Genomic DNA, 22,770 nt, shown 5'->3' on the forward strand with positions numbered 1-22,770 from the left:
CCATGCCCTTCTCGAGGGAATCTTCCCAACTCAGGGATCAAACCCAGGTTTCCCACATCTGAGCACAAGGTGGATGCTCTGATTTAATAGGCCAATTGTTTTTATAAAAGGAGAGAGATATACCAGGAATGGGTACATTCTGACGAAAAGGCCATTTGAGGGCACAGTGAGTAGGTGACTGGCTGCAAATCAAGCAAACAGACTTGAGGAGAATCTACGCTGCCTGCAGCTTATCTTGGATTTCCAACTTTCAGAACTGTGAGAAAACAAATCCCTGTTTTTTAAGGTACCCAATCTATGGTATTTTGTTATGACTGCCCTAGCAAACTAGGGTTTTATTTTATTTTTAATTCTAGCATGTATATTGGAGAAGGAAATGGCAACCCACTCCAGTACTCTTGCCTGGAAAACCCCATGGGCAGAGGAGCCTGGTAGGCTGCAGTCCATGGGGTTGCGAAGAGTTGGACATGACTGAGCAACTTCACTTTCACTTTTCACTTTTATGCATTGGAGAAGGAAATGGCAACCCACTCCAGTACTCTTGCCTGGAGAATCCCAGGGACGGAGGAGCCTGGTGGGATGCTGTCTATGGGGTCACACAGAGTTGGACACGACTGAAGCGACTTAGCAGCAGCAGCAGCAGCATGTATATGCTCATAATCAAGATAAAAACTGTTCATTGATAACTCTGTTACTGAAAATCAGGCTCTTCTTAACTCAAGAATTGAACCAATAAGCTTCTGCGGCTAACATATGTGCATTGTTTTTATATTCTATAGAATAGGGGCAGAAGGCAAACGAGCACTGCAGCAGTCACTAACAACCACACAAGTACCACGGCAGACATAACTGTGGCGGTCCAGGGCCCCTCAACACAAGACGAAAAGAGCAGAAGCATAGCATTACACTTGATTTGATGGTGGAAATAGGAAAGAACATCAGTTTGTGTGATCTGAACTGGTAGTTCAATAAAAGAGTTTGTTTCCATGATCAAAATACAGAAGTCTGAAAAGACAGATACTGAGTACATTCAAACTTTGTGCCATTGTTATTTAATGCATAATTTCAAATTAAATCAATGATTTCTTTCCTGTGTACTCCAGTATACACATATGACAATCACCCCTATATTTTAGTTAGTCATACATGTCTTACATGGTAAAATCATAAACTCCTGGGTAAGAGAGGCACTTCATCTACTTATGATGTGCCCTACACAACTGAAGCAATTGTATGCACTTGGGTTCTCTATAAATATTTATCACATTATAGAACTCTGAAGCAGACTGGGGGTATCCACAATGAAATCATACTGTAGTTTGATTCTGGGCTCAATTCTCTAATGAATTTAGTTGAAATTAAATATATGTCCTATATTTTCTGGTGTGCAGTTTTTGGTATATAAAAAATAAGATGTATTAAAAAACATCCTATAAACACATAGATCTTTGATACTTTTTCAGGCTTTTTAAAAAATCACTGTCTATTCTCCAGACAGCTACAATATTGATGCAATTGTTTAGTTTTGATTAGGTTTGCAAGCTTCTGGCAGATACTTCAAAAGCAACATTTAAGCAGAACATATCTAGATTGACTACTTTCATATGTATGGATGCTTCAGGCTTCCTCAAAATAACTTCTAAGAAGTTTCAACACTATTTACTTGAGAGTCACAGAACACTAATATATGGATGATCAAATTCTGCTTTTCTAAAGGCAAAATCAATACTTTCTGTGATCTATGAAAGATTATTTCAAAAAACAAAGGTGGAACAGCATTATGTATGGAGAGTGAGCATATGCTTGTGTTACATCCTTATATTTAAAACTACTATTTGGTAAGAAATCTTATCTTCAATTTCATTACCTATTTTGCATGAAGGCAGCTGCTTATCATTAATAAAAAGTTAATGACCTTACACCCTTTACTAAAGTCACTGATTAGCTCTAATAAATTTGTGATAGTATCTTCAGGGTTTTCTATGTATAGTATCATGTCATCTGCATACAGTGAGAATTTTACTTGTTCTTTTCCAATCTGGATTCCTTTTCATTCTTTTTCTTCTCTGATTGCCATAGCTAGGACTTCCAAACCTATGTTGAATAATAGTGGTGAGAGTCAACACCCTTGTCTTGTTTCTGATCTTAGAGGGAATGCTTTCAGTTTTTCACTGTTGAGAATAATGTTTGCTTGCTGTGGGTTTGTTGTATAGGGTCTTTATTATGTTGAGGTAGGTTTCTTCTATGCCCATTTTTTGAAAAGTTTTTATCATAAATGGGTGCTGAATTTTAGGGGGCTTTTTTTTAACATTTGAAATACATCAGTGTTTTCATGTAGTTTTCATGAATTCTAAAGAGAACTCTAATGTAGAGCAGTACTCTCTAGGCAAGGTGCCTTTTTTCCTTTCGCTTCTTTCAAGATGTTTTCTTTGTTTTGATTTTCTTCAGCTTGAATGTTATTCTTGCCTTGGAAATCCCATAGACAGAGGAGCCTGGTGGGCTACAGTCCATAGGGTCTCAAAGAGTTGGACACGACTGAGAGACTAAACAACAACAGTACACTTTGGTATCAATTTTCGGGAGATTTAGCTTGGTTTGACAGAGAAGGCAATGGGACCCCACTCCAGTACTCTTGCCTGGAAAATCCCATGGATGGCAAAGCCTGGTAGGCTGCAGTCCATGGGGTTGTGAAGAGTTGGACACAACTGAGTGACTTCACTTTCACTTTTCACTTTCATGCATTGGAGAAGGAAATGGAAACCCATTCTAGTGTTCTTGCCTGGAAAATCCCAGGAACGGGGGAGCCTGGTGGGCTGCCGTCTCTGGGGTCACACAGAGTCGGACACGACTGAAGTGACTTAGCAGCAGCAGCAGCAGCAGCTTGGTTTGAACTCTTTTGTTTCCTGAATCTGTGATTTGGTATCTACCCTTACTTTAGGGGAATTCTCAGTTATTATTCTTCAAATATTTCTTCTTTTCTTCTCCTTCTGGTATTCCCATTACTCTTATTTCAGTTTTGGACATTTATTGACATTTCTTCTAACTCACTGATTCTTTCTCCATGTTTAGGTACTAACGAGTTTATCTAAAACATTTTTTTATTGGTTAGATAATGTTTTTGATTTCTAGCATTTACTTTTAATCCTTAGAGTTTCCATCTGTCTCCTTACATTATCTATCTGATTTGGATGTTGTCAGCTCTTTCTTGGAGAAGGCAATGGCAACCCACTCCATTACTCTTGCCTGGAAAATACCATGGACAGAGGAGCCTGGTAGGCTGCAGTCCATGGGGTTGCGAAGAGTCGGACATGACTGAGCGACTTCACTTTCACTTTTCATTTTCATGCATTGGAGAAGGAAATGGCAACTCACTTCAGTGTTCTTGCCTGGAGAATCCCAGGGATGGGGGAGCCTGGTGGGCTGCCGTCTGTGGGGTCGCACAGGGTTGGACAAGACTGAAGTGACTTAGCAGCAGTAGCAGCAGCATCCTTTACTAAATATTTAAGAGGTCAGTTGACTTTTTTGTGTATTTTTTTTTTTTTTCAAGAAAGAGGTTTTTTGTAAGAAAATGTATCTTACAAAGGATCTTTTATTTCCTATTTATTCAGGGGACCTGGGTATGGGGACTTCACTCATCTCCACAGAACATTCTATAGTTGCCAGAAGAATGAAAAACATATATGTAATGAAGACTCAAATGTTTGTGGACAACATAATGGGTTATAAAGTTCTCAAATGCTCCTTAAACATCAATACTAAATTTAAACCAAGTTCACCAGTTTTACAGAATAAGATACAGGAACAATAAATGCTGTATAAAAGATTTACAAAGAGACACTGATAAAAAATTAATCACATGATTAATAAGAGAGTGAAAAGTCACACCACAGACTGGGAGAATAATTCACAATATATAACCAACAAAAGACTTGTATCGAGAATATAGAAAGAACTGACAAATTGTTAAGAAAAAGCGTATGTGAAAAGGTGTTCAATATTAGTAATCATCAGAGAACTTAAAATTAAAACCTCCAAATATACTACCATACATTCATGAGAGTGATAGAACTAAATGTTGGGGATGACATGGAGCAACTGCGCCATTCAAACATTCATGCTGGTGGAGGTGTCATTGGTATAAGTCTTTTAGAAAACCTCTTAGGCAGTGTCAACTAAAGTTAAACACAAGGCAACCTAGTGACTTAGCAATTCCACTTCTATATAAATATTCAAGAAAAAGAGAACACACATTCTACCAACCCATGAGAATAATAATAACTAACTCATTATAGCTGAAAACTGGAAACAATCATATAAAGCCAAATGACCACCAACCACAGAGTCAAAGTGAGGAGATTTACATCTGAATCCTTTAAGGTACCATGCAGAGGAGATTTTTTTTTTAAATAAAAGTTAATTTGTGACTATTTTACTAGATTTTTATCAAAAATCCTTTGTTTCATATGACTGACATACTTTTGTGATGTCTATAATGCAGACTTTTGCATTACTATTACAGGAAAATATTTTAAAATTATTTCCCTGTATTTTTCAGAATAAAATGTCAATATTAAGTAAAATATTAATATGAAATGAATATTTTCACAAAAGACAGGTAATTTATCATTTTAATATATATATATTCATTTTAAATGGGAAATTTAAAGAAATATTAATATCTATTTTGTAGTTTTTTGTTTTTAAATCCTCACACTTATAAGCTAATTTTAAGTGAACTATTGATTTTTACTTTATAAAAATATTTATTACACAAAATAACAGAAAAGCATAATTTAAATAGTTACAAAAGTTCCAGAAAAAGTTGACCATATAAAAGCCTTGGCTATTACTCCTTATTACCACTTGATTTGTAAGTCATTGGCAGATTACTGCTACTTTCAAAAGACAAAATAATTTGTTAGTTATCAGCACTATAGCTTAGAAAAATTAAGTACTTTGAGATTATTTTTTCAAGTTACAATGAAAATTTCCAAATAAACCCAAAAGAAGAGAGAGCAGAACAGTACAATGAACTCTCATGTTCCAATTACCCGACTTTGATAGCTATCAACTTCTTCACTATTCTTTGGGCAATTTTTTTAAAATCAAGTTTTCAATAATCCCAGGAAAAGCCTTTAAACACTGCAGTGAATTAAGATTAATTAAAGATTTCTGAATCTTTGTAAGATTCCATCATTTAGTATGGAATCATTCCTTTCACTTAGGATGATTTAGTTCAACTTTATTGGGCTAACCCCAGGGGAATAGTTTATTTTCTTAAACCAAAGTTAGAATATCAAACCAGAATCCAAAGGCACTGCAGTCATCCTAGTCATGACTCACTGTTTCCTTAGTGGTCTAGCAAGATGTTGTAGAACGACTGGCACATGTAACAACATGGGTAGATCTTAAAAATCATTATGCTATGGAAAAGACACCACACACACATGGCTGCATACTGTATGATTCCATGTTTATGGTATTTTGAAAGATAAAATTACAAGGGCAGAAATTAGATCAGTGTTTACCAGGAACTGGAGATGAAGGGAGGAGACTGAATACAAAGTGACTTGATGGGGCTTTTGTGAGTGATAGGAATACTGTATAGCTTGACTGTGGTGGTGCTTAAATAAATATATATATTTGTCAAGAACCGTCAAGCTGTACACACAAGAAGGAAGATATTATACGGGTAAATTATACCTCATTTTACCTAGTAAGTCTTAAATAAAAACAAACAAAAATCCTTACTAAACCGTCTGAGGGATCACGTATAGAGAAGTCTACCATCTTTCTTGATTGGAATAACACATTATTAATGAGGTTTAAGCTGTTTAAGGTGTTTGATTTAGGAAACCCTTTTCATATTTTTGGTATTCATCAAGGTTCTAATTCAATAAAATAGCCTATATTGTGTCTAGTTTTTAAATAAATGCAGTACTGTACATTAATTATTTTAAAATTCCACCTAACAGATTGATGTCCACCACATGAATTTAGCAAGGTCTTCTAGAATTTGTACTTACTATACAAGAGTAACTAGTCCATTTTGTGGTATTTTGACACACTTTTTGTTTTTCTAATTTGCATCATTGGCTAATTAGTTGATATTTAAAATTGTTTGAGGATTTCTCTGTGGTTTCATGCTTGATTTCTTTCCGAATATTTGTAAAAGAACAGTTCTGTATGTTTTCCTTGCTGTTGGAGTTCTGTGATGGTGTGTCAGCTTTCATCATTGGTTTTGATTTCCTGTCTCATCCTGTTTGCTTAGTCGTCATCAATCCCGAACCACACCCCCCCTTGCCCCCGAGGCTCTAGTTTACCCATCCCTCTCCCCGCCCCTGTCCCCCCACTTGCTCTGGTCATGGCCGTGCTGTGGTCCACAGCGTGTATCCCCTAGGTCGGGTTTGTACTTTGTCTTCATGTCTCATTAAATGGTGTTTTTCCCCCATAGCAGTAAGTTGAATTGGTGTGTCACTGTGCAGTTACAGGAGAAGGCAATGGCACCCCACTCCAGTAGTCTTGCCTGGGGAATCCTATGGACAGAGGAGCCTGGTTGGCTGCAGTCCATGGGGTCTGGGCTGCAGTCCATGGGGTCGCGCAGAGTCAGACACGACTGAAGCAACTTAGCAGCAGCATACAAGAGTACTTAATTCTCTACAATCTTTTGTTATCTTCAATTTAGTCAGCATGCTTTCTTTATAGAAAATATTGTTCCATGTTGAATCATTCTGAATGTGTTCTGTTTGCTTAATTGTAGGGTGGGGTGGGGAGGTGCAGTTATACTGGATTATATGGGACATGCGGAGAAGGCAATGGCACCCATTCCAGTACTCTTGCCTGGAAAATCCCATGGACGGAGGTCGCAGGGAGTCGGACACGACTGAGCGACTTCACTTTCACTTTTCACTTACATGCATTGGAGAAGGAAATGGCAACCCACTCCAGTATTCTTGCCTGGAGAATCCCAGGGACAGAGGAGCCTAGTGGGTTGCCGTCTATGGGGTCTCACAGAGTCGGACACGACTGAAGAGACTTAGCAGCAGCAGTAGCAGCAGCATATTGGACATGACATTTGTATGCAGTAAGGATTTAAATAAACTGATGAAATATAAACATACTAAAGACTGATAAAATATTTTTGTCTTTGTAAGTGAAGTTACATTATGTCCTGATGTTATAATTAAGTTCTTTCTTTGAAAGGAACATTTTAAATATTTCTTTTATATGCCACTAATGTTATATTAACTAAATCATACACATTATTGAGTTTTGTTTCCTTTGGTTCTCTTGACTTTTATATTTCTAGTGGCACTTATATATCTTAAAGAAAAATGTAACATTAAAATTTTGTATACAAATATACCTTGAATTATCATGTTTGTTCTATATTAATAACATAAATATATATAGGTAAGTAAACCCCACTATTTTAGATTACGCCATGGTTTGTTTGAACTTGTGATAATCTTAACCTTCCAAATTGTTCTATAGAACACACACACAGACACACACAATCTCAACTGAAAGAAATTTGCTTTCATTACAGATTCCAGTTCATTCTTAGGTTAGTATTAATATAATTATTTTCAAATATAGAACAAAATGTTTCCTCTACCAACAAATAAGGATGTACATCTGTCATTATTGGAAACCATGGCATATTCTCAGACTTTTAGGTTAGATTGTAAACTATTTTATAGCCCTCTATTATAAGATGTACAAAGACATTTTAAATAGTATTATACTTGCAGACATTTTTTTAGAGTTAGTATAGGTAGATGATAGTTGTAAGCACTATAAAGTCTTTAACAGTTTATTTATTTTTGTATATTAATATCAGTGATTCCATATCTTTCAAGATTCTTAAATAGGAAAACTGTAATACAAGAGAAGGAAAAGACATCATTTTTAAACTAACTGGATATTTGAGTTCATAATTTCTTCCTCCTGTTAACCCACTTACTCAGGAATATCTTAACTTCCTAAGAGAGACATCTACAGCTGACTCTCCTCTTGTGCCTTTTTTCCCAGGCATTTAAGAAAGTCAGAGAATTCAAAGCAGTAAAAGAGCAGCAGGGACCACTTACAGATCTGGATAGGATTTAGGACACACACATTGAGGCTTAGCTGATCTTAAACGTACAGATTTATCTATTTCATCTTTCATAATGTCTTCATTATTATACTACATACAGAAATGTCAATGAAACCTACTAAACTAGAAAATACTTTATGAAAGTTATAAAATGTTAGTTTGCATTACATTTCAAACAAGAATTATGGCTAATTCAAAGCACTGTTGATTTTCGCTCTCTTCTTCTAATTCAGCATCTGTGATACTGCAAACTCTGTGAGCATCTAAAAGGTCATTTTCTGATATATATCATTAGCCCTTGGAATTGGGAGGGAACCACCCTAGAGTAATGGCATGATTGCTTTCATTTCTAGACATAACACATGTCATCTGGGTGAAAGTCATAGAAAGAGTACAGAAACAAAAGTGTGAACTCTACCCATAAAAGAGGAAATATGTTCCAAAAATTTATTTGAAACAGATGAGAAGTAACTACATTAAAAAAAAAATAGATAACTATAGAAAGGCATTATCACAAACTGCATGAATTATTTTCAAGGTATTTTAGGAAAAAACACGCTTTATTTTTCCATAAATTTTTTTCAAATAATACTTTCCAAGTACCTTAAATCAAGTTCTCATTATATTCTAGGAAAAAGACATGGGTCCTGCTATGAGGAGGCTTGCCCCATGTTTGAAAGATAGAAGAGGACCCACATTTACTCAAAACATAACTGAAGTAGAAATCTCCAAGTAACCAATTTTATCACAACATGCCAAAATTGGCAGAATTGGGAAGTTAAGCACTAAATTCAATTTTTAAGAAATAAATGTACATTTTTACACACATTCTCTATAGATGTATAATTCACACCTACAATTATAACCATAAAAGTGTAGTAAATAAAGAATTTCAGAACATAGCACATTGGTTGAAGAGATGACAATAAAAAGTCAGGAATAAATCATTCCTTAAAACACTTATGGATAGTTTCATGTATATTAAAAAAATAAAAATATTAAGAAATACCAGATTATGGAGAAAAAGGCAGTTTTACAAAATCATTTTATGAAAGTGGTTCATCTTACCTCAGCTACCAGTTGCTGAAGAGATGGTGAAGCAACGGAGTGGAGAGTTGAGTTACCCCTTACAGGACTGTGGAGACTAATGTAAGCCACAACATTTCTCTGCAGAACCTTCCTGAAATCCTAAAATTAAAAAAAAAAAAAAAACACACACACACACTATATATGTATATATGTATCTTTAAGATAATTAAAAGTGACAGATTCCACTTTATCAGTTACATGTTGAACAATAAACACGTCCTACTTAAAATCATTACCTTGCATAATACTTTATATTTTGTATTTAAAGCAATCTCTTACTATTTAATAGAGTACTCAAGGGCCATAAGTGTATTTTAAATAAAGGTGGCAAGGGTAGTATTTAAATATTTAAATACAATATTTAAAATGCATTTTAAATAAGTATACTCCTTATTGTATATCCATACATTATACAACATTTTAAAGCATGTTCATGTCCCTCAAAAATGTAAAAGTTTAGGAGAAAAATATCCTTATATGGTTTATACAGTATGAGATTCAACTTCAGAATACAGGTTGGAATATTTGCTCTATGACAGCATTTAATTTTATAGACTCTGAATTAGAGAACAGACATGGATAAATCACCAGTGTTTAATAAAACCAGCCCTTTCCTTTGGAGTGTTGAGCTACATTTTGCATAAAGTGGCTCTTTATTCTGAACAAAATAGGGCATAATACAATTGTGGCCCTGCACAGATCACCTGAAATAAAATCTGATGCATTTCACCCATAAACTAGCATAAAATGATTCAGCAGATTAGTTATTTCACTTCTCTGCTAAACACAAATTCCAAAAGCTGAAGACCACTGATCCTATTGATAAGTTACCACTAAGAAGCCCTTCTGTTATTTTCTTCCTTTTCCTACACAAATATTTAATGAGTAATTATCATGGTGTCAGTTCTATAGGAATACCCTAAAACTTGTATTACTTCACGCCTTAAAAATATTTTTTTCTTCTTCCAACACTATCAGATGAAAGTCTGTAAAGGCTTATATATCCAGCACATAAATATTATTCTTAGTTTATGTTAAAAATTCAGTTATACCTCTGTAAAAGAGGTGAAAAGACAATTCATTTTAAAATAAATATTCTGAATATAAATGATGAACTTTAAGCTTAAGTACTCTGCTTTACACATAATGTTGTTATTAAAAATGTTCATTATTACACAAGAGCTATAAAAAAAAAAGCTTCTATTAACATACTACCACACTGGCAATGTCTATAAGTCAGTCCATTTAATTCTCATGAGAACCTCATAACATAGACATTAGTACACTTTTAGGAGGGATCAAGCCTTGGAGAAATTACTCTTGCCTAAGATTACATGTGCTATTGTACAGAAGATTTGAACTCTGATTTCTTTGATTATGAAATCTATAGTATTTCCATAATAGTCTGAGATGAAGATTCTTCACAGGGGAGATGGTGCATTTTTTAAAGAACCTATTTAAGTAGAATGTCATAATTCTCTTCAAGGATCAAAATCAATATTGAGTCAAATAATAACTCTATCACTATGAATTCCATCTGACCAGCATAGCCTAATCCTTTTAATTATAACTCTGCATTTCAAGGGGATCCTGAGCAAAACAAAATTAGAAAGGGCATTATGACCTGTCAACAAGTGCTTTCCTCACTCATCTTCATTAGGGAATATATTCAGTGCACAAATTGGTTTCATCTAAAAGAAAAAAGTCTTCCATTTTCACAAAAAGTAGGTTTGATAAGAGTAGACAGAACAGGAAAACTAATAGTTTTCCAAATTCCTCCTCAACTAGATTGTTACAAAAATACTACGTGAACTATACTGAAATAATCTAAGATATAGTAGTTCACAATAGTACATTTTATGAGCTAATAATTAAATTACACAGTATTCACTATTTTCTTTATTATATATTTTTGCTCATCTAGTCATGGAAAAAGCCAGAAATTGATTGGGTGTATAATCTTGCCTGGAAAATCCCATGGGTTTAGGAGCCTGATAGGGTGCAGTCCATGGGGTTGTGAAGAGTTGGACACAACTGAGCAACTTCACTTTCACTTTTCACTTTCATGCATTGGAGAAGGAAATGGCAACCCACTCCAGCGTTCTTGCCTGGAGAAGCCCAGGGACAGGGGAGCCTGGTGGGCTGCCATCTGTGGAATCGTACAGAGTCGGACATGACTGAAGCACCCTAGCAGCATAATTAGTTGTCAAATATGCATATACACATAAATACTTTAAGACAGAGGTCTCTAACCTTTTTGACTAGGAAGAGCATTTTCTACAAGAAACATTTTTTTTCCTATGGACTCTTACAGTATAACAGTTGTATTTTTAGTATCTGTTGTTTGAGAAAGTATAAAATGACCAAAAGATACAACAGAGTCAATAAATAAAATATTTTATTAACTATAAAAAATATTTACTTAAGGTGAAAATATAATTCACATACATAAAAGGTCACAATAGTGAATTAATTTATGGTTACCATGCATGATGCTCAAATAAATTCAAGGACTATTTGCAATATACTTCCCTGTGCAGAGGAGTTAGTGATATTTAGGAATTTAAGTTAGAAACTACTATTGTTGCATAAGCCTACTTTGAGAACACAACTTAGAAATATGTGTGCCAAGTTAGAATGAAAATGAATTGACTGAAAATTATGGAAAAGGCTGTATAAAATACTGGAATAAACTTTTTGAAAGAATCTTAAAGATACTTTCTTAAAATGTGCCTTATTGCTACAAGAAAACTAAAACATTGTTTTCTTTGTGATAAAAGATTTCTGAATTATTAAAATCAGCCCATATCACATATGTACTCACCAAATTGTTTTTTTTTTTTAATTGTTTTTATCCTTAAAGTAAGGGATTTGGAATAGAAGTTTGAGAGATTACTTTAGCTAATACATTTTCCATCTTCCTAAAAATTTGTCAGCTTTAAAAGATTCTGTCAGCAATGGAATTTCTTTATTTGAATTAGTTTTCTTGAGTAATGGAAAAAAAACTCATACCCTAATTTAAATACAGAAAAGTATTTTGATTTCCAATGTATGAATCTTCATAAACTTTACAACTGTAAAATTTTTCTTGTTTTGAAACATCTTTCTCTCAAATTAAAAAAAGAGGTTTGCTTGCTTCATTTGTATACCTTTTTGATAGCCAATAGACATTTTGTGCATTTTTGAGCGATTAAATGAAAAATGAAACGAGAATTTCTCATTATATATTTGGGATTTTTTCCCTCTAAAGCTGACGTAGTAAACAAACTAGAATATCAAATGTTTTTAGTTTTCCTAGTTAAACTTATTTAGGTTTTTTAAAATTCTTATTTCTGTTAAAATTCTTTTTATGAAATCATAAAAGTAAATAGAAAATCTAAGAATTTTATGATGTGTTTATTGCTATAAATGCGGAATCAATCCAAAGTTGTCATATCGCATTAAAAACATAGTGTATTTGCAAGACACAGACATATCAGATGCATTTAAAAATTTATTCCAGTTGTATTCTAACTGTAATCCATTGCATACAAGATTTCATTTGAACAATGGCTGGGTGGTAGTTTAGTTGCTAAGTTGTGTCCGACTTGCGACCCTATGGACTATAGCCTGCCAAGCCTCTCTGTCCATGGGATTCTCCAGGCAAGTATCCTGGAGTGAGTTGCCATTTCCTTCTCCAAAACAAAGGCTACCTAAGGTAGCTAGGCAAGTAGGCAGAAAAGTAGATAGGTAGAGATGCAGGTAGAAAAGAGGAGCAGGGAGATAGGGGTTTGGATGGGAGGGAGAAAACAAGGCAGAAAAAAAGGAAACTGCTGTTTTCAGTCCAATCTCTATGCTGTTTAGGTAAGATATAATCCCAAGTTAATGCACATACACGTTTAACACATAAGATTGTTTCCTAATTTCAGAAAATTGCTAGAAGGTTTATTAAAAAAAAGGTAATGGTATGTATCACTTGATCACTTCTTATCCAGTGCCTGTCAGTCTAAGGATTGACATAATAACCAGGTAAACCGCAGTGCAGTTATATTAGAGTCTGTAGGTCTGGTAGCAACAAGAATAAGATAGCTGCAGACCACACACCATTCACTGTGGGCTAAATCTAACTCCTTAGCATTCTTAGAGGTGATCTCAGCAAGTGAGCATACAGAACACTCTGGTTGAGATGCACATTCCTGTTAACGGCTTCATCAATTTTACTTTATCTGCTCTAGTCCAGAGAGCAAGAGAAAGCGAGAGGCAGCATGACAGTGCAATTAGGAGAGCAAGGCACAATAATTAATGTACATTTACCTCTCCCCATTCATAGGAACCAATATTTCCAAAAGCTGTTCCTCCCCATGAGCAGAAAACAATAGTACGGTCTGGTCTCCACCCTCTCTTAACTCTTAACATCAAGGCCCGGACAAAAGCTGTGATGATGGCAGTGCTGCTGGCCCATTCTTGTCTATTATAACTGTGAGCGGTATGATGATGGCTGCCAACTATGACATAACGGTCTGGAAATGGAAGGAAACAAGAGCCACTGAAACATAATATAAACCTTAACAATAAATTTAATGACATTTACATAATCCTATTGCACAACCAAGCAACAATTATGCAAAATTATTCTAATAATTAGGACTACTTTAACATGTTTCACCCACTGTCTTGATTTACACATCTGTGTATATCAAAGCAGAGGCAGCTGCTGAACTCAATTATGAATCCAAAGCTTAGATCCGTATTACTGTCCTCTGCAACATGCATATTAATTAATGAAGTACACAAATATGCCACAACGAAAACCTTATCTAACATTTTTCCAGAATCATAGTGGGAAGTGCCCTATAAACAATGTGTATACGCTCAGTAAATATTAATGAACTATTCTTACATTTGATGGGACAATTATTCAGTCAGTGCAAATGTTAAAAATGTGGTACTCATGTAGGAATTTTGCAATAAATGAAGTATTTAGGGAATCAGTTTTCATTTCTAACTTATAGTTTTAACCCCTCTCCTTTCCTTGATGGAAAAAAAAAAATCATCATAAAAAGTCATCCAACTACTCTTTTTTTTCACATATTTTATTTCATAGAATCATTCAAAATCAATTAGGTACATTACTAGAAAGGTCTCCACGACACCTGGATGGGTTCTGGACAACATATTTAACTGACTATTGTCAGTAATAAGGTAGTACAAATGCATCTCCAGAGTTTCCTCTGATTTTGTTGTCTGTGAATGTTGTTGGCACACATCTAAATTTACTTCAGCAAGTAGCCCTATAATTTGTGTAAAAATGTTTTTCCTCATTAAGTGTCATTTTATGAGCAGATGTTCCATAGCATGATGGTTAAATGTGAAGAGTTTAAGGACTTCATGCTTGGGATGGAATCCAGGGTATTTGACTTACTAGTTGCATGCCCTTGCCAAGCTTGTTCAGGTGCTCATGACTTCTTCAACCATAAAATGGGTATAAAAAAGTGCATACATCATTTTTTCTTTTTAACTTTATTTACTTTTAGAAATTTTATTGGAATATAGTTGCTTTACAATGTTGTGTTAGTTTCTGCAATACAATAAAGTGAATCAACTATATGTATACCTATATCCCCTTTCTTATATTTCCATCCCATTTAGGCCATCAGAGAGCACAGAATAAAGATCCCGTGCTATACAGTAGATTCTCATTATCTATTATATATAGATACAGATATATCCTCTTGGTATCCATCTTTATTCTCTACAACTGCGTCTCTGTTTCCATTCCGTTGTTTGGAGTTTTAAGTAAAGCACTTTCAATAGCTCCTGACACACAGTAAGTACTACACATGTGTGGAATGAGTAAATCACATCTTGGCTTCATGGCATCAAAAAGCTACTTTACAGGAAACATTACTGAGTGAAGCAATTTTAGTTTTCCTCACTGATACTGGAACCAACAATGAATTTAATCCATCAACAGTGTGTTAACATTTAATTAATGATATATATAGTGTGACTGCTCAGACGGTAAAGAATCTCCTGCCTGTAATGCAGGAGACCTGGGTTCAATCCCTGGGTCAGGAAGATGCCTTGGAGAAGGGAACGGCAACTCACTCCAGTATTCTTGACTGGAAAACCCTATGGACAGAGGAGCCTGGTGGGCTACAGTCCATCAGTTCTCAAAGAGTAGGACACTGCTGATTGACTAACACACACACATATAGTTTGCCTGCAGTGTTGAACTGATTTACTCAGATATGTATAAAAATTCTGTTTGGAATTGTCTGTGTTCTAGATAAGTGGTGAGGGATTGTTAGTTGCTCAGATGTGTCTGACTATTTACAACCCCATCGACTGTATCCCTCCAGGCTTCTCTGTCCATGGACTCATCCGGCCGGAACACTGGAGTGGGTTGCCATTCTCTTTTCCAGGGGAGCTTCCCAACCCAGGAAGAGAATCCAGGTCTCCTGTATTGCATGCAGATTCTTTACCATCTGAGCCACCAGGGAAGCCCTCATTCTAGGTAAACCATATCTAGAAAACTAAATACTGCTGCTACTGCTAAGTCACTTCAGTCGTGTCTGACTCTGTGCGACCCCATAGACGGCAGCCCACCAGACTCCCCCGTCCCTGGGATTCTCCAGGCAAGAACACTGGAGTGGGTTGCCATTTCCTTCTCCAGTGCATGAAAGTGAAAAGTGAAAGTGAAGTCGCTCAGTTGTGTCCAACTCTTTGCGACCCCATGGACTGCAGCCCACCAGGCTCCTCCATCCATGGGATTTTCCAGGCAAGAGTACTGGAGTGGGGTGCCATCACCTTCTCCGGAAAACTAAATACTAATTGATGCCATTTCTAATTTTCAGAGTCATTACATAAAGAAAGCATGTGAATGATCAACATTTTTGTATAGTGCAAATAAACTTGAGAAACATATTATACATTAAGGAATACTATTAATTAAACTGAGTTTAAAAAGTTGGTGTTTTTTTCTACATTGAGTGTCAATAAGGAAAGCTTTTCTATCCTAAATCTAGTATAATTCAGTACAATATTTTCTTCAAAAATAACTAAGAAACGTAGCAATGATGATAAATATTTCTAATACTTCAATTAGAGATTATTGTGATGGAAATTTACTGAAATGTTTGAAATGCAACAGCAACAATCTCCAAAATCATTCATATCTTGCATTAAAGATATTATAATCAGAGGTTGTTCAACATTGCTACTGTAAAGAAATCAAACAGAAGGTGCCCATGAATTTTTAGAGTTGGCTGGCAGGAAACTTGGCAGGGATGTAAAACTTGATCTCAAAATTCCCTGAGTTGGCAATTATGGGGTCAATTTGACTAAAATAATGGAGAAGATAATTTCTCCAAAAAGAACTTGAGTAAATATCCCTACCAAATAATTAGAAGTGGCACAAATGTACTAAAAGACTTGGATTCTATATTCTGTGTAACAAGCAACACAGACAGTGATGTCCTTCAGTCTCACAATGTATTCAGAAGTGTTAACTTTAATTAGATAATTAATGTATTTGTGAATTATTTTCACTTCTTTAGCCTATACAGCATCATCTGAAGGTTCCATAAGATCCCATAACAAGGTATAAAACTATTTAAAATTTAGCCAGGTGAACTTTTCCATAAGCATCTTAAAAACCTAAAGCCACACAAACATTAGGCAGAATTGTCGGTGAACCAAGGATTAGGGATGGGACACAGACTAACACTGAAATATTTGAAACCAAAACTTTTACTAAAAAAAAAATTAAAACTAAAATATTTCATTAAAAAAAATGGTCTTTATAAAAATAAAATCTTCAATGGTGTTATAGTGAATAAAAGAAAAACAATGACTTCTGTAGCTTTCATTCAAAGGTACATGCCAGTTTAACAAATCTAAACTCTGTTTTTTCTGTTTTGTTTCCCTTCTTAAACTCTTTAGTATGATTTATCTTTGAAGAGATTTGGTATGAAATAGAATAAAGACCTGTTTCTTGCTTTTATATATCACCCACCCCTTAAAGTAGCATGAACCTAATTACCTCTAAAGCAGGACATTTAACTATGATATTGTTACAGAGTATGTGTGATATGTAAGACGGGATTCCTTGGAGCTCAGACAGAAAAGAATTCACTTGTCAATGCAGGAGACCCTAGTTCAACCCCTGGGTCAGGAAAATCCCGGGGAGTAACCCACTCCACTACTCTTGCCTGAAGAATTTCACGGAGAGAGGAGCCTAAAGGGCTACAGTCCATGGACTTCCAAAGAGTTGGACACGACTGAGCAACTAACACACTATATAAGATGTAGATTATAAATACTTGGGTCTACTTACCTGGAAATGTCACCCCCTTTAAATATCCAACAACATTAGTAACTGTTTCAAATTTTGTGACTGTTTGAATTTTCATGTTGACAATTCTTTCCTCTGCAAAAAAAAAAAAAAAAAGGCAAAACAAAACTAAAATATACTTGTTTTTCTAAATTCTGCTGTTTTAATTTTTATTAAAGTATCCAAATTCATTTATAATATATCATCAAATTATCCCAAACAATTGAATTTTTCTAGGTAACAAATGTCACACTTTTTGGCAAATATGCATTGGAAAGATTGTGTAGACAATTTTAGGTGCTTATTATTCAATGATGACTAAGATGCAATTTCTAGCTTCATAGAACTATAGAGCCATAAAAGGGCTATTTTATTTTTTTGTTTTTATTTTTTAATTTTATTTTAATTGGAGGCTAATTACTTTACAATAGTGTAGTGGGTTTTTCGTCATACATTCACATGAATCAGCCATGGGTGTACATGTGTTTTCCAACCTGACCCTCCCCCCCACCTCCCTCCCAAAAGGGCAATTTTAAACTTCATATTAAAAACCGCAATGAGATTAAACAGGAAAACACACAGAACAAGATCTCAAGGATATGTGTGCAACTCTTAAAAAATCATCATCATCATCATATAAAAATATTTCCAAACAATTTTAAATACTTGCCTAGCTTCAAAACAAAATCACATGTGGAGATAATTTTACCATTTCCCTTTGATTCATTACTACATTGTTACTTTGAAAACTGGAAAGCATTACATAAATTAAAAGAATAAAGATTTTTAAAGCTACATATATTTTAAAATATTGGAGTTCTGTACTTATGTTTATATGTCTCTCACCACTCCAGTACTCTTCCCTGGAAAATCCCATGGACAGAGGAGCCTGGTAGGCTGCAGTCCATGGGGTCGCGAAGAGTCAAACACGACTGAGTGACTTCCCTTTCACTTTTCACTTTCATGCATTGGAGAAGGAAATGGCAACCCACTCCAGTGTTCTTTCCTGGAGATTCCCAGGGACGGCAGAGCCTGGTGGGCTGCCGTCTATGGGGTCACACAGAGTCGGACACGACTGAAGTGACTTAGCAGCGGTAGCAGCAGCAGCACCTCTCTTCTAAATCTCTGCCAACTGCTCTGCCTCTTTGAGTTTTTCTATTCCTGCTTGATAGTAAAAAATTTGACAACAAAGAAACAAAGACACCAATCAGAAAGGACTTCAATCACAGCCCTGAAGGGATCTCTGAAGGTCTTTGATGATCACAAGTGTTAATCCTGTATTTGATGGATCCTGAAACTAAAGCACAATTTCACTCATCTCACATGCTAGCAAAGTAATGCTCAAAATTCTCCAAGCCAGGCTTCAGCAATACATGAACCATGAACTTCCAGATGTTCAAGCTGGTTTTAGAAAAGGCAGAGGAACCAGAGATCAACATCGCTGGATCATCAAAAAAACAAGAAAGTTCCAGAAAAACATCTATTTCTGCTTTCTTGACTATGCCAAAGCCTTTGACTGTGTGGATCACAATAAACTGTGGAAAATTCTGAAAGACATGGGAATACCAGACCACCTAACCTGCCTCTTAAGAAACCTATACACAGGTCAGGAAGCAACAGTTAGAACTGGACATGGAACAACAGACTGGTTCCAAATAGGAAAGGAGTATGTCAAGGCTGTATATTGTCACCCCACTTATTTAACTTATATGCAGAGTACATCATGAGAAACGCTGGACTGGAAGAAGCACAAGCCGGAATTAAGATTGCCGGGAGAAATATCAATAACCTCAGATATGCAGATGACACCACCCTTATGGCAGAAAGCAAAGAGGAGCTAAAAAGCCTCTTGATGAAAGTGAAAGAGGAGAGTGAAAAAGTTGGCTTAAAGCTCAACATTCAGAAAACGAAGACCATGGCATCTGGTCCCATCACTTCATGGGAAATAGATGGGGAAACAGTGGAAACAGTGTCAGTCTTCATTATTTTGGGCTCCAAAATCACTGCAGATGGTATTGCAGCCAAGAAATTAAAAGATGCTTACTCCTTGGAAGGAAAGTTATGAGCAAGCTATATCGCATATTGAAAAGCAGAGATATTATTTTGCCAACAAAGGTCCGTCTAGTCAAGGCTACGGTTTTTCCAGTGGTCATGTATGGATGTGAGATTTGGACTGCGAAGAAAGCTGAGCACCGAAGAAAAGACCCTGATGTTGGGAGGGACTGGGGGCAGGAGGAGAAGGGGACGACAGAGGATGACATGGCTGGATGGCATCACTGACTCAATGGACATGAGTTTGAGTGAACTCCAGGAGTTGATGATGGACAGGGAGGCCTGGCATGCTGTGACTCATGCAGTCACAAAGAGTTGGACAGGACTGAGCGACTGAACTGAACTGAACTGGGCAGTCTGAGGACTGGGGCGGTGGGGAGGAAGAAGGTACTGGTAGAAAGGTAGTTTCCCTAGGAGACATTCTAGGGCAGTCAAGTAAAACTGTTCAGGAGGGGGTGACAATTAGAAAGCAGCTAATGCAAAGCAGGGGCTTCCCTCATGGCTCAGGGAGTGGTAAAGGATCTGCTTGCCAATGCAGGAAGTGTGCGTTTGATCTTTGGATATGGAAGAACTTCTGGAGGAGGAAATGGCAACCCATTCCGGTGTTCTCTTTTTGTGTGTATATAGTTTTATTTATTTATTTATTGGCTATGCTGGGTCTTCATTGGTGCATGGGCTTTTCTCTAGGTGGAGCAAGTAGGGGCTATGCTCTAGCTGTGGTGCACTTCTCATTGCAGTGGCTTCTGTTGTTGCTAAGCATAGGCACTAGGGTGCTCAGGCTTCGGTAGTTTTATATTCTTGGCTCCAGAGCCCAGGCTCAATAGTTGTGGCACACAGGCTTAGTTGCTCCATAACATGTGGGATCTTTCCTGACCAGGTATTCCACCAGTGTCTCCTTCTTGCCTGGCAAATCCCATGGACAGAGGAGCCTAGTAGGCTGCAGTCCATGGGGTCGCTAGGAGTCGGACATGATTGAGCGACTTCACTTTCAGTTTTCACTTTCCACTTTCATGCATTGGAGAAGGAAATGGCAACCCACTCCAGTGTTCTTGCCTGGAGAATCCCAGGGACAGGGAGCCTGCTGGGCTGCCATCTATGGGGTCGCGCAGAGTCGGACATGACTGAAGCGACTTAGCAGCAGCAGCAGCAGCAGCAGCAGCAGCAGCAGCAGCAGCTCCTGCATTGGCAGTCGGATTCTTTACCGCTGAGCCACCAGGGGAGCCCTCCACTCCAGTATTCTTGTCTGGAAAATCTTGTGGACAGTGGAGCCAGAGGGCTTCAGTGCATGGGGTTGTAAAACAGCCAGACGCAACTAAGTTAAAAAAAAAAAAAAAAAAAACATGCAAGACAGACACACTTTGCTGACAAGAAGTTGAAATTGAACTTCTTACTGCCAGATGAGCTTCCCTGGTGGCTCAGACGGCAAAACGTCTGCCTGCATTGCGGGAGACTCGGGTTCGATTCCTGGGTCAGGAAGTTCCCCTGGAGAAGGAAATGGCAATCCACTCCAGCACTCTTGCCTGGAAAATCCCATGGACGGAGGAGCCTGATAGGCTACAGTCCATGGGGTTGCAAAGAGTTGGATACAACTGAGCGACTTCACTTTCACTTTCTGCCAGATGAAACTATTATGACAAATAAGTTGCTTCTTTCTTTGTAGTATGAAAGTGAGAGTGTTAGTCACTCAGTTGTGTCCAACTCTTTGTGATCTCATGGACAGTAGCCCACCAGGCTCCTCTGTCCATGGAATTGTCCAGGCAAGAATACTGGAGTGGGCTGCCATTCTCTTCTCCAGGGGATCTTCGTGACCCAGGGATTAAGCCTGGGTTTCCTACATTGCAGGAAGATTCTTTATCTGAGATTCTCTGAGATTCTTTATCTCAGATTCTCTGGAGCTGGTTGCCATTTCTTCCTCCAGGGGATCTTCCCAATCCAGGGATCCAACCTGTGTCTCCTGCATTTCTTTACTACTGAGCTACTTTGAATGTGCCAAAGTAACAGCTCAAATAGAAAATCACTACACTAAAAAAATTATAACTAAAACAAGAGTAAAGCAACTTGAAGAGAATACCTGAATGCCTTATATATGAAAAAAGCAAATCTATTTAGAACTGAGCATTGTGGTTCTAATTAAGGAGCTACGTGTTTTTGTTTACTTTTTAAAATCAGTATACTTTGTTTTTATAGAGCAGTTTCAAAAATACAGACGAACAGAGCAGAAGATACAGGATTCCCAAATACCCTTTCTCCCCTGCCTCTATTTAGCATCTTGCATTGCATGCATGCATGCTCAGTTGAATCCAGCTCTTTGTGACCCTATGGACTGTAATATACCAGGAACAGTGAGACAATATTAATAAGTCCATAAATTCCATAAATCACATTGTTTTACTGGTTGTACTGTGCATTCTATGGGTTTTGACATAAACAGAATGACAGGTATGCACCATTATAATATCATATAGAATAATTTCATTGCCCTAAAATTTTTCTGTGCTGTACCTGTTTATTTTTTACTCTCTCCCTTCTTCTTAAGCTCCTGGCAACCAATGATCTTTTAAATGTCTCTACGGTTTTGCCTTTTCCAAAACATGATAGAGTTGGAATCATAATTTGTTTTTAACATTTAATTCCCTGTTCTAGTTTTGTTCCAAACAGTTCAGATAAATGAACTTTAGATGAGGGACTCATGACCTTATAGTTGTTATTTTTAATATTTTAACTTTATTTTTGAGTTAGATACAGCTGAAGAATCATCTCTGGTTTCCTAAGATTCATTATTAACTTTTTTCAAGTTCAGAAGTAAGAAAACCTTATAGTATGTACAAATGTACTGCAAACTTCTTGAAATATTACCTTATGATATAATGCCTTACAATTTATAATACCATTGACACACAAACATACTAATTCTTCCCTGTGGCTCAGAACATGAAGAATCTGCTTGCAATGCAGGAGACCTGGGTTTGATCCCTGGGTCTGGAAGATCCCTCGGAGAAGGTAGCAGCAACCCATCCCAGTATTCCTGCCTGGAGAATTCTATGCACAGAGGAGCCTGGTGGCTACAGTCCATCGGGTTGCAAAGAGAAGGACATGACTGAAAGACACACACAAACACACACATACACACACTCTCACTCACTCACACACTAATTCTCACTGGATCATTTTTTTGTTTTTCCTTGAAACATTAATGAAGCAGCTTCATTAATGTTAA

The 22,770-nt window shown here is 36.6% G+C and overlaps 1 protein-coding gene across 1 annotated transcript in view; it reads right to left on the reverse strand.

Moving 5' to 3' along the window:
• Positions 1-22,770, reverse strand: part of NAALADL2 (N-acetylated alpha-linked acidic dipeptidase like 2) — an 887,009-nt gene that overhangs the window by 445,479 nt on the left and 418,760 nt on the right. The window contains exons 8-10 of the mRNA XM_068968824.1: positions 17,505-17,597; positions 13,481-13,686; positions 9,167-9,286 (exon numbers count right to left, since the gene is read on the reverse strand). Coding sequence (XP_068824925.1) covers positions 9,167-9,286; positions 13,481-13,686; positions 17,505-17,597 — 419 coding nt within the window. The remainder of the gene's footprint in view (positions 1-9,166; positions 9,287-13,480; positions 13,687-17,504; positions 17,598-22,770) is intronic.

This window comes from Capricornis sumatraensis, chromosome 1 (genome assembly GCF_032405125.1).
Source record: "Capricornis sumatraensis isolate serow.1 chromosome 1, serow.2, whole genome shotgun sequence".
NCBI classification, from domain to species: Eukaryota; Metazoa; Chordata; class Mammalia; order Artiodactyla; family Bovidae; genus Capricornis; species Capricornis sumatraensis.